The 10937-nt window shown below is 44.0% G+C and overlaps 1 protein-coding gene across 3 annotated transcripts in view; it reads right to left on the bottom strand.

Moving 5' to 3' along the window:
- Positions 1-8051: 8051 nt before the first annotated feature.
- PPME1 (protein phosphatase methylesterase 1) overlaps positions 8052-10937 on the bottom strand; it is a 50381-nt gene continuing 47495 nt past the window's right edge. Inside the window, exons 13-14 of one of the 3 annotated variants that reach the window (XM_043906956.1) lie at positions 10605-10672; positions 8052-9266 (exon numbers count right to left, since the gene is read on the bottom strand). In XM_043906956.1, the coding sequence (XP_043762891.1) occupies positions 9248-9266; positions 10605-10672 (87 nt within the window). In that variant the 3' untranslated portion in view covers positions 8052-9247. Of the gene's footprint in view, positions 9267-10370; positions 10508-10604; positions 10673-10937 lie in introns of those variants that run through there. The other 2 variants (XM_043906951.1, XM_043906960.1) reach the window with 2 other exon arrangements.

Here is a 10937-nt window from a genome sequence, read left to right as displayed (position 1 = left end):
TCATAAAAAGTGTTTACAGATCATTTTTCACAACCATGAAACATTCTTACGTTGTAACGTTATGTGAAAACAGCAGAGCAAAATGTTTTATTTATGTATAATCTCATCTTGGCTCATCTCCCACCACTCCCCGCTCGGTGCATTCCAGACACATTCTTTCTATTTCTTAAAACCGACATCGGCCCCACCCTTCAGGTCTTTGCACTCACTGCTCCCACCGGGGCTGAGCCCTCCTCACCATTCCACTCTTGACTCAGTGTCGCTTTAGAGAGAACTTCTCTGACACCCGTCCTTCTAGCCATTTTGTTCACATAGACCAACTTTATTTTCTTCCTAACACTTTTCTCAAAGTTACTGTATTCATTTAATTGTGGTCAGTTGCCTGCCCTGCATGGTGAGTGCTTTAAGACCCCTCTCTACTTTGTAAACGCCTCTATTGTAGTCCCCACCTCACTGAATTTTCCAGTATTTGTTTATTTGCCTGGCTGCTTGCACTCCTTATACCTCTTGGTATCCCCCAGAAAAAGGTCTGTTTCAAATAAGTAGGCATTCAGCAAATATTTTTGGATAAATGAGTAAGAAGGCCTCCTTTGAGCTATGCTTTGGAGGACAGGTAGGATTTTTATAGGCAGAGTCTAATGAGGAGCAGCACTTCCCCGGACTAGCGTGAGCTAAGGCTGCAGTGATGAGTGAGTGATACTTGAGCACTTGTGCAAAGTGAACATTCCAGGCAACTTGGCTCAGTTTCCCCAACAGGAGATGGGCTGTGTGTTGTGCTCACAGAGAAGCCTCACAGGTAAAAGGCTAGATGCTTAGATGCTGTGTTGCTTCTGCCCCCTCCCTGTATCACGCATGTCAGGATTTCTGCCTCCCAGAGCTCCGTGGGCCCCAAGAAAAAGGTTCCGGCGTGCTGATATCCGGGGTCCAGCAGGGCCTCTGTGAGCACCTGTCACCAGTATTTCTCCTGAGTGCATCAGGACTCTGGAAGCCCTCTTACTAAATTACTGTCACATAGGTGAGGAAAAACACTTTTCCCCTCCCCTTCTGAGTTCTTAGGAGTTCTGAGTTCTTACAGAGGTTCTGAAACCTCTTTAATAAAAGACATATTAACAAGAGGAAAATAAAGTTTATTAACATGTATATATCATATATACATGGGAGATACCCAAGGGAAAATGAGTAATTTCCCGAGGTGGCTTAGAACTCAGGATGAAATACTGTCTTAAGAGAGAAAGGAAGGAGGGGAGGTAAGCTTCTTAGATTTTTAGGAACAGTGAATAGCCCTTAGAAAGGGGCCCACAGACGGGAGATATGATAGTGATTGTCTGGGTGTGGTGTCCACTTGTGGTCTCTTCTCCTGTGCAGTTTCCTTGGATGGTAAAACTCTTGAGGGAATTTCAGACAATTGAGTTCCTTTTGGAGCATCTGTCTTCAAGCAGGTGAGGGGAGTTTAGAGAAAGGGGTGCAGCTGTGGGGTCCCAACAATGCTTAGTATGTAGGTAGCTATTTCTAAATAGGAGTGATTGTGGCTTGGTGCCTAGTTTGTTTATAATTTTGCTTTTCTTTCTTGCGCTGTTCTTCGGACGTTTTTCTAACAGCTTTCTCTCCAAACTCGGCTCCTGGTGTTGCACTTATATCCTCACAAGACTTGCTCCAGGGAAGATTCTTTATCTTAATGACTGTTATCATTGTCAGTAGTAACATACTGACCACGTACTCTTGGCCAAGCACTGTGCTAAGAAGTGAGGTAGGTGTACTTGCCTCCTTCAAGCCTCACAATGAACAGGTACTATTATCTCCATTTTATAGATGAGGGAAACTGAGGCAGAGAATATGTAACTTGCCTGAGGTTACATAGCTATAAAGTGGCAGAGGCAGGATTCAAAATACAAGTGTCTCCCCAAAGATCTCTTTTTTAAAATTTAAGATTCACACAACACTGTAAAGCAACTATATGCCAATAAAAAAATTTTTATAGCAATGAAAAAAATTTTTAATTGAAATATCATTTCAGGTATACAGTGAAGTGATTCAGTCATACAGTCATCTTTTTCAGATTCTCTTCCCTTACAGATTATTACAAGATACGAGCATAGCTCCCCGTGCTGTACAGTAGGTCCTTGTTGGTTGCCTATTTTATACATAGTAGTGTGTATATATTAGCCCCAGGCTCCTAATTTACCCCCCGCCCTTTGCCCCTCTGGTAACCATAAGCTTGTTTTCTATGTCTGTGAATCTGTTTCTGGTTTGTAAATAAATTCTTTTGTACCATTTTTTTAGGTTCCACATAAAAGCAATATCATGAGATATTTGTCTTTCTCTGTCTAGCTTACTTCACTTAGTATGATAATCTTTAGGTCCATCTATGGACTAGAAAGAAAGAGAAAATATGAATTACCAATTCATATTTACCAGTACTTAAACTGAATCAGTGTAAAACTCCCAACAGAACTCCCAGGTGGCACCAGTGGGAAAGAACCTGCCTGCCAATGCAGGAAACATTAAGAGACATGGCTTTGATCCCCAGGTCGGGAAGATCCCCTGGAGGAGAACATAGCAACCCACTCCAGTATTCTTGCCTGGAGAATCCCATGGACAGAGGAGCCTGGTGAGCTAGTCCCTAGGGTCAGACAGGACTGAAGCGACTTAGCACACACGCAGCAACAAACAAGTCCAGCACCAGATGCCTTCACAGGCAAATTCTACCAAACATTTTAAAGAGTTAACACTTATCCTTCTGAAACAATTCCAAAAACACTGCAGAGGAAGGAACACTTCCAAACTCATTCTATGAGGCCACCATCACTATGATACCAAAACCAGACAAAGATATAACAAAAAAAGGAGAATATTACAAGCCAGTATCATTGATGTAGATGCAGAAGTCCTCAATGAAATGCTAGCAGACTGACTCCAGTAAAAAGGATCATACAACATGATCCAGTGGGATTTATCTCAGGGATGCAAGGATTCTTCAACATCCACACATCAGTGTGATACACCACATTAACAAATTGAATAAAAGTTATATGATCATCTCAATAGATGCAGAAAAAGCTTTTGATAAAATTCAACATCCATTTATGATAAAAAAAAAAAACCTCTCCAGAAAGTGGGCAAAGAAGGAACCTACCTCAACATAGTAAAGGCCATATATGACAAACCCACACCTAACATCATACTCAGTGGTGAAAAACTGAAACATTATCAGGAAAAAAAAAAAAAAAGACTCCTTTTATTGCTCAGTTAACTACCCAGTTAACTGTTTCCTCCATCCACCTATAAGGCCAGCCACTTGGCTAGTCTCAGGTTCCAAGTTTTCGCCTGGCTACAGGCTGGGGTTTCTAGCAAACTGCTGGGAGAGGAAGCCAGCTCTAGGAATATGGGAGCCTCTTGAGTTTACATAACTTTCTGAGCCTTGGACCCAGACTGAGAATGTGTTGACTCTGGCCACTGATGGGACAGCCAGCTGGGGCAGGAGAAGAGTTGGCTTGAAGATTACAAACAAAACACTGTCCCTGCAGGAAAGGGTATGACTGCTGTTTGCTTTCTCAACTCCTGTTGTAGAGTCTTTTCTTGCTTTCCCCTTGTTAAAAGTCATGACCCTCTAATTCCCCAGCTCCAGTTCTGATGACTCAGGCCCTTGAATCCAACTTAAGGGTCCTTGGCACCTCACTGTCCAAATCAGTTTGTTTTGTTCATTCCACTTCTTAAAAAGCGAGCCTTTCTCCTCCTCTCATCCCTGCAGCACTTACCTAGTTCAGAATACCTTTGTCTTTTACCCAGACTACCACTGCCTCTTTACTGCTATCTAGTCCAGTGCCTGCAGTTCATTTCCACAGGTACCAGAGTGACTTTCCTTAGTGTCTGGCAACTCCCCGTCTTGCCACTATAGGCCTTTATATCCTGCCTCCTTCAACGTCTCCTGTCACAGCTTTTACTCCAGCCACACTGATCACACTCATCTACCGGCTGTGTCAGACTGACCTTCTTGGGCTTGTGCATGCTGCCTGCTCTCCCTGCAGTGTATTTCCCTTCTCCACCTCCATCTTGTGATGATGCTTCAAAGCTCAACTCAAATGCTACCTACTTTGTGAAACTATCCCTTGCCTGTTTCCAAAGAGGTTTAGTTGTCCCCTTCCCTTTGTACAGTGTGGTCACTGTTTCTATAATGGTCTTTCTAGACGATGAGCTCATTTAAAAGGCCTCATTATTTATCTCTGCCTCCAGAGTCAACTGGAAGTTTGGCACTGAGAAACTGCTCAGGTTTGCTTAATCAGCAAATAAATGCTGATTTATTTGTAATAGCAGCTTTAGAAGAGGATAACAAGAAGAAGTTGTGCCCAACTCTCCTCAGCCCTTTGAGTCTTCTCAATCTCAAGATTCTGCCCCCCAACATTAGATCTGTGTCTACCCCATTTGCCCACCTTCTTCTTTCAGGAAGTTCTCCTTGGACATTCTTTAATGTATGTGTCTGACAGATTGGCCTCTGGTTTGACCCAAATATGTTCCTTCTGGCTTTGTGGAAATCCTTCATTCAAAGGGTCCAAGGGTCTCCTTTATTCTCTTCCTGAGTTTGGGGTGCTGATCTGCAGGCTTCACAAGGATGCTACATCCAGCGCGTAGCAGGTGCTCCTTAAGAGTACATTATGTGGAAACCAACACAATACAATAAAGCAATTACCCTTCAATTTAAAAAAAAGAATACGTTATGTGAAGATATGAATGGTCTCGTCTCTACAAGGACATAGTGGAATGCTCAAAGATGCTGCCACCTCCTAGCCATGTCTGTGAGCAAGTCATTTCACATCTCTGAAATTCAGTTTCTTTGCCTTTAAATTGGGGGAAAACTGGATAGCTACATGTAAAAGACTGAAATTAGAACATTCTCTAACATCTTAAAGTGGATTAAAGACCCAATAAAATAAACTCAGAATGGATTAAAGACCTAAATATAAGACCAGATACTGGGCTTCCCTGGTGGCTCAGTGGTAAAGAATCCGCCTGCCAACACAGGAGACTCAGGTTCGATCCCTGGTCCGAGAAGATCCCACATATTGTGGAGCAACTAAGCCCATGTACCACAACTACTGAGCCTGTGCTCCACAACAGGAGAAGCTACTGTAATGAGAAGCCCCATGCACTGCAACTCGAGAGTAGCCCCTGCTCTCCACAACTGAAGAAAAGCCTGTGCAGCAATGAAGATCCAGCACAAAAATAACAAATAAGTAAAATTATTTAAGAAAAGACTAGATACTATAAAAATCTCTGTAGGAAAACATAGAACACTCTTTGACATATAATCACAGCAATATTTTTTTGGATTTGTTGCCTAAAGTAATAGAAATAAAAGCAAAAGTAAACAAATAGGACCTAATTAAACTTAAAAGCTTTTGCACAGCAAAGTACAGCATAAACAAAATGAAAGGACAACCTACAGAATGGCAGAAAATATTTGCAAATGATGTGAACCACAAGGAATTAATTTCCAAAATATACAAACAACTCACATAGCTCAATATCAAAATAACCGAATCCAAAAATAGGCAGAAAACCTAAATAGTTCTCCAAAGAAGACATGCAGATGGGCCAACAGGCACATGAAAAGATGTTCAACGCACTAACTAGTCAAGAAATACAGATCAAAACTACAGTGAAGTATCACTTCACACCAGTCAGAATGGCCATCATCAAAAAGTCTACAAATAATAAATGCTAGAAAGGGTGTGAAATGCTGGAAAAGGGAACCCTCCTAGGAATGTAAACTGGTGCAGCCGCTACAGAAGACAGCCTGGAAGTTCCTTAAAAAACTAAAACTAGAGTTGCCATATGATGCAGCGATTCCACTCCTGAGCATGTATCTGGAGAAGACGGAAACTCTTAATTTGAAAGATGCAGCCACACCAGTGTTCACTGCAGCACTATTTACTGTAGCCGAGACATGGAAGCAACCTAAATGTCCAGCAACAGATGAGTGTATAAAGACTTGGTGTGTGTGTATGTATACACAATGGAATACTACTTAGCCATAAAAAGAATGAAACAATGCTATCTCCAGCAACATGGATGGACCTACAGATTATACTGAGACAGAAAAAGACAAATATATGATATCACTTCTATATGGAATCTAAAAAAAATGATACAAATGACTTTATTTAAAACAGAGACTCACAGACTTCAAAAACAAATTTATGGTTTCCAAAAGGGAAAGGTCGGAGGAGGGGTAAATTAGGAGTTTGGGATTAATGTATACACAAAATATACACACATAAAGTAGTTAAACAACAATGACCTATTGCATACCACAGGGAACTATATTCAATATCTTATAATAACCTGTAATGTAAAAGAATCTGAAAAAGAACACATATATATAACTAAACCACTTTGCTCTACACCTGAAACTAACACATTGTAAATCAACTTAAATTTTAAAAAATATATACTTAAATTAAAAAAATGACAATTTATGTGAACTTTTAAAAAAATAATAAATTGGGAACAATAATGCCCATACTTCACAAGGATTCAAAAGATTAAGATGCAACTAGCACAGTATCTAATATAAAGTTAAGTGAATGTTTCTTAGTCTCCATCCATCAAGCCTCATCATCATCCTCTTGCCAGGTATCTGTACCAAAATGACCTCCGCCCAGTGTCCCCTATATTGTCCAGGAGGCAGTGAATTTGGACCTAATGCCTGCCTATCAAATGACAACATCACCTACCTCATAGGGTTGCCATGAGGATTAAATAGTTGTGTGTAAAGTGAATTAGCTGCTCAACTTTGATGACTATTATGCCTTAACCTGGTGAACAAGGCTGTGTCCCTGAAAAACACACATTTGACCATGCTGCCCCCCTGTGGACAGAGTGCAAACAGCCCAGCAAAGAGACCTTAGTAGGCCTCTCCCTCCCACAGAAGGGCCTGGTGGAAGCACACAGAGGACACACAAGGGACTTTTCTTCTCCGCTAGGGAGCTCAGGCTTTACTCAGCTATATTTAGTGACCATCCAAACCAGAACTTCTCAGAATAATGTGCTTGTTGGAATGTAGATCAGCACTGACTCAACAGGTCTGGGGTAAGGACAAAATCTTGAACAAGCTTCCAGATGATACTTAATGCCACTGACCACAGGTCACTCTGAGTAAAGAAGGTCTTAACTATAATATGGGAGTGACATGACAGGAACTATTTATTAGGTGCTTACCCTACGTCAGTTACCGAGAGAGTTAACCTATATTAACTTGTGTAGTCTTCAAGACCCTATGGGGTAAATACTGTTGACCTCTATTTTTCAGATGAGGAAACCAAAGCATAAAGAGAGAAAAGTACTTAGCTATCTCATACATCCAGTAAGGGATGGGCCTTAGGTTCTAATTTAGGCAGCCTAGCTCCAAAACCTGCTAAGAGGACTCCAACAACGTGTAGAGAATAGCCAGGGGAGGGGCTGTGGCAAGGACAGGAGGAGACATAGAACAGAGAATAGACAGCAGTTATGAGTAAGAGAGGAAGCCATCAAGGACACTTTGGCTGCCTTGTTTAGACCAGCGGAGAGATGGTGGAACCTATCACTACTGAGCTAGGAAATATGGGACAAAGAACAAGTTTTAGGGGGAAGGGAAGGTCAACTTTAGGAATGGTCAATGTGAGTGACTTTTGGTCATCTGGACAAGTAGACAGACCTGTGTCTAGAGTCGGAGGTGCTTGAACTTGTAGACAAACTTTGGGCATTAGCAGATGCGAAACTCTGAGAGCTTAAGGTCATGTGGACAGTGCACAGACTGTCCTGTTCTAGGCCAAAGTCAACACAGTACATAACTGGAAGAGAGAGGATTGGAATCTACTCTCCCTGGCTGCAGTGGAGGCTGGCTCTGTCCATTCTAATGGGGATTCTGGCTCTGAGGAGCAGGCAGAGCATAAGATGTTGATGGGCTGCAGGAAACAAACAGGCTTTTCTGGAGCTCTATGGTGACTAAATCCAATGAACTGTCCCCAACCCCTAGATCAACAGAAATAAGGACAACTCCATAGAGAAAGACCAGATTAAAGGTTGGGAGTTATTTATTTTCTTTAAACAAGGTCATAAATAACAAAGAAACAAAGAAGGCTTCGGACCCTGCAGCAGGATAGGGATAGGAAGTTGTGGGGTCAAAAGGTGGAGGGGGCTACGCATCACCTAAGACAGTCACAGAAAAGATGGGCTGCAGGAGACTGCCCCTCCCTACCCTTGGAAATGGCGTGCCTGGGCAGCAGGGAGGCTGAAGTGCTCTGATGAGGCAGCTGGAAAAGGGCAAATGTTGAGGATGCTGGACTGTACTGTTTCTATGAAGGGTGACATGGGAACCACAAACGACTAAGATAAGCTGTGGGTCTAGAAAAGGCAAGCGGGCACTCTGCATACCTCCAGGGACCAACTATGAAAATGGTTAAATCTGCTTCTTAAAAACAACTCCACGGGCCTTAGCCTGTGGCTTTGTGCATGGGCTGTAGTCAACCTGGTTTGCTCTATGGCAGGTGAGGGCTCAAGAGGCCCCTGGAGCAGCCTGGCCTCAGCCCAGGGCAGGTGCCCAGACATGTGGGAGTGGGACGTGGGCCCTCCGCAGATGGGAGGCCATGTGCTTGGACTGACTGAGCCTGGTTTTTCAGGCTAGTTTCTTGTGATGCTATCCACCACCCCTCCCCTCTACCTAAGGATGAAATCCTGACCTCTCTGGGTCTTCCAAGCCTAGAAGAATAAGACGGGGATAAAAAGGTATCTGACTGGTGTTTTATTTACGAGGGAAAAATCAAGGCCATCTTGCACATGGTCCAGCCTGTGAGGCAGGGCAGGACCATGGCAAGAACAATCTCAAGGAACGGAGGTTCCTGTACCTGGGCAAATGTGGGGACCCAGGTACATTACCAAATGCCAGGAAGAGGGCCCAGGGCGGCGGTTCTGACGGAGGCTTCACCCGAGGCAAGGCAGGGAGGACAGGCAAGAGCTATCCTTGAACAGGGAAGGGAGAGGAGCTGGGGAGCCTTAGACTGGGGAGACCAATGTTGATCAAAGGCCCTGGAAAACAGTGCTTTGGGCAGGAATACACGAAAGGGTTTGTACATCTGGGGATGCCCGTCTACAGGGAGCCGGTGTCACATGGTCGGGCGGGATGGTGAGGAGGAGACAGCGGCATCACAGTGGCCTCTGGTGCGATGTATTTACAACAGAGCTCAGTGTTGAGGGAGGAAAGGAGAGCAGGTCACTAACAGCCAGGAAACACACTGTGAAGAGTGGAAAGAGAATGGAAAACAAATGTGACTGTCACTAGCTTACCCCGCTTACCCTGTCTCATCCAGGAAGCCCTCCCTAATGATCACCAAGGCCTTTGCAGATCTCGCCACCTCTTCTCAGCCCCATCCAGGGCTAGACACAGGGTGTGCTCTCAGCGTACAGCTGATCTGACCACAGTTCCAAATGGGCCAGGGCCCCCGGACACTGCTTACTGAGAGAAACTAAGTCTTTATTGTTGATTCCTGGGATCCATCAATGGCCAGTTGCTTGAGGGATGGTTTGACATCAGGGAATCACTGTGGCTCACTGTACCAGGCTCCTGTCATCATTTTCAATGCCCACCTTGCTCTGTCATCCACACTGCTTAGGCCCTGGCATTCAGAACTCCCTGATGTAGAAACTGTATTTATTTCTTCAACATTTTTTCTTCAAACTTTCTCAGGGTGGGGAACAAGTTCCCTTGGAACATCATCAGAATCAGAAAAGAGATTTTCCAACTGGCAGGCATGACTCTTCATATGGCCTGTGGGGCTCTGTGAGAATGGGGCCTTCTGCAGCAAAGACAGGGAGCTCCTTGAGGTGAGACCAGGACCATGTGGTTTGGGTCACCACGCCTCTCTTCCTCCTCCTCCTCCTCCTCAAAGAAATCTACTGTGTCTCCTAATCCGACAAACAATTTCCTAAGATGAGAGGCGTCCTTTTTCCTCTAGACCAGTGGTTCCCAAATGGGAATGACTTTGTCTCCCTTAAGACATTAGGTAAAATCTAGGAACATTTTTGCTTGTCACAACTGTGTGTGTTGAGAGGGTGCCAGTGGTTCCTAGTATGTAAAGTCCGGGGATATTGTTCATCATGCTACAGTGCACAGAAAAGCCCCACCACCACAAAGGATTACCTGCCTCAAATGTTAACAGTGCTGAGGTTGGAAACCCTGCTCCAGATCTCTACATAGCCTCAAGGTCTGCCTCACCTTCCTCGACAGCAGGGCGGGAGAAGGCATATAGAATTTTTCTAAGAGCCCGGAAATGGACAATTCCCATCCCAGCCTCCACAGGAAGGGGCATCTCAAGAAAAAGTACACATCACAAAGGGGGTAGGGGACTAGGCACCGTTTAATGTCAGTTTAGCAACAACTCACTGGACCAGAGCACACGGAAAGAACTAACCACAGCTTTGCAGAAACACACACGCTGGGCTCTGTGTTGAGGAGGAAGAAGAAAGGCATGGTGACCTAAACCAGGCAGGGGTAAGGCAGAGATATTTACAACCTTGCAAATATCTCTTTGTTGGGGTATTGCTGGGCTCTTTAAATCTTTGTACTTCCTTACCACTGGAATCCACCGATAGGCTCTGCAAACCTGTGCCGAATCAGGAAAGTGGCAACAGCTTCAGCTACCTGGAAAAGGGAGAGATATTCCAGGCCATGTTAAGGGTAGCTACAGGGTTCAGCCTTGGAGGTCCTATGGGCTTCTGTTGGAAGTTAAGGCGTTATAGTGGACTCATGGTCCTGCAGTTCTGGGAAGCCTGAAAGCAAAAGGACCTGAGTCCTGCAGGGATGGCTCCAGAAAAGTCAAGAGGAATGATGTGAAGGCTTAATTATCCCTGTAGAGTTACAAAGCACTTTTTTCCTAAAGGAGGAGCACATATTAATTCCTAACTGT

This window comes from Cervus elaphus, chromosome 1 (assembly GCF_910594005.1).
Source record: "Cervus elaphus chromosome 1, mCerEla1.1, whole genome shotgun sequence".
In the NCBI taxonomy this organism is placed as follows: Eukaryota; Metazoa; Chordata; class Mammalia; order Artiodactyla; family Cervidae; genus Cervus; species Cervus elaphus.
Note: the sequence above shows the minus strand (reverse complement) of the source record. Positions and strands in the feature narration are given on the sequence as shown.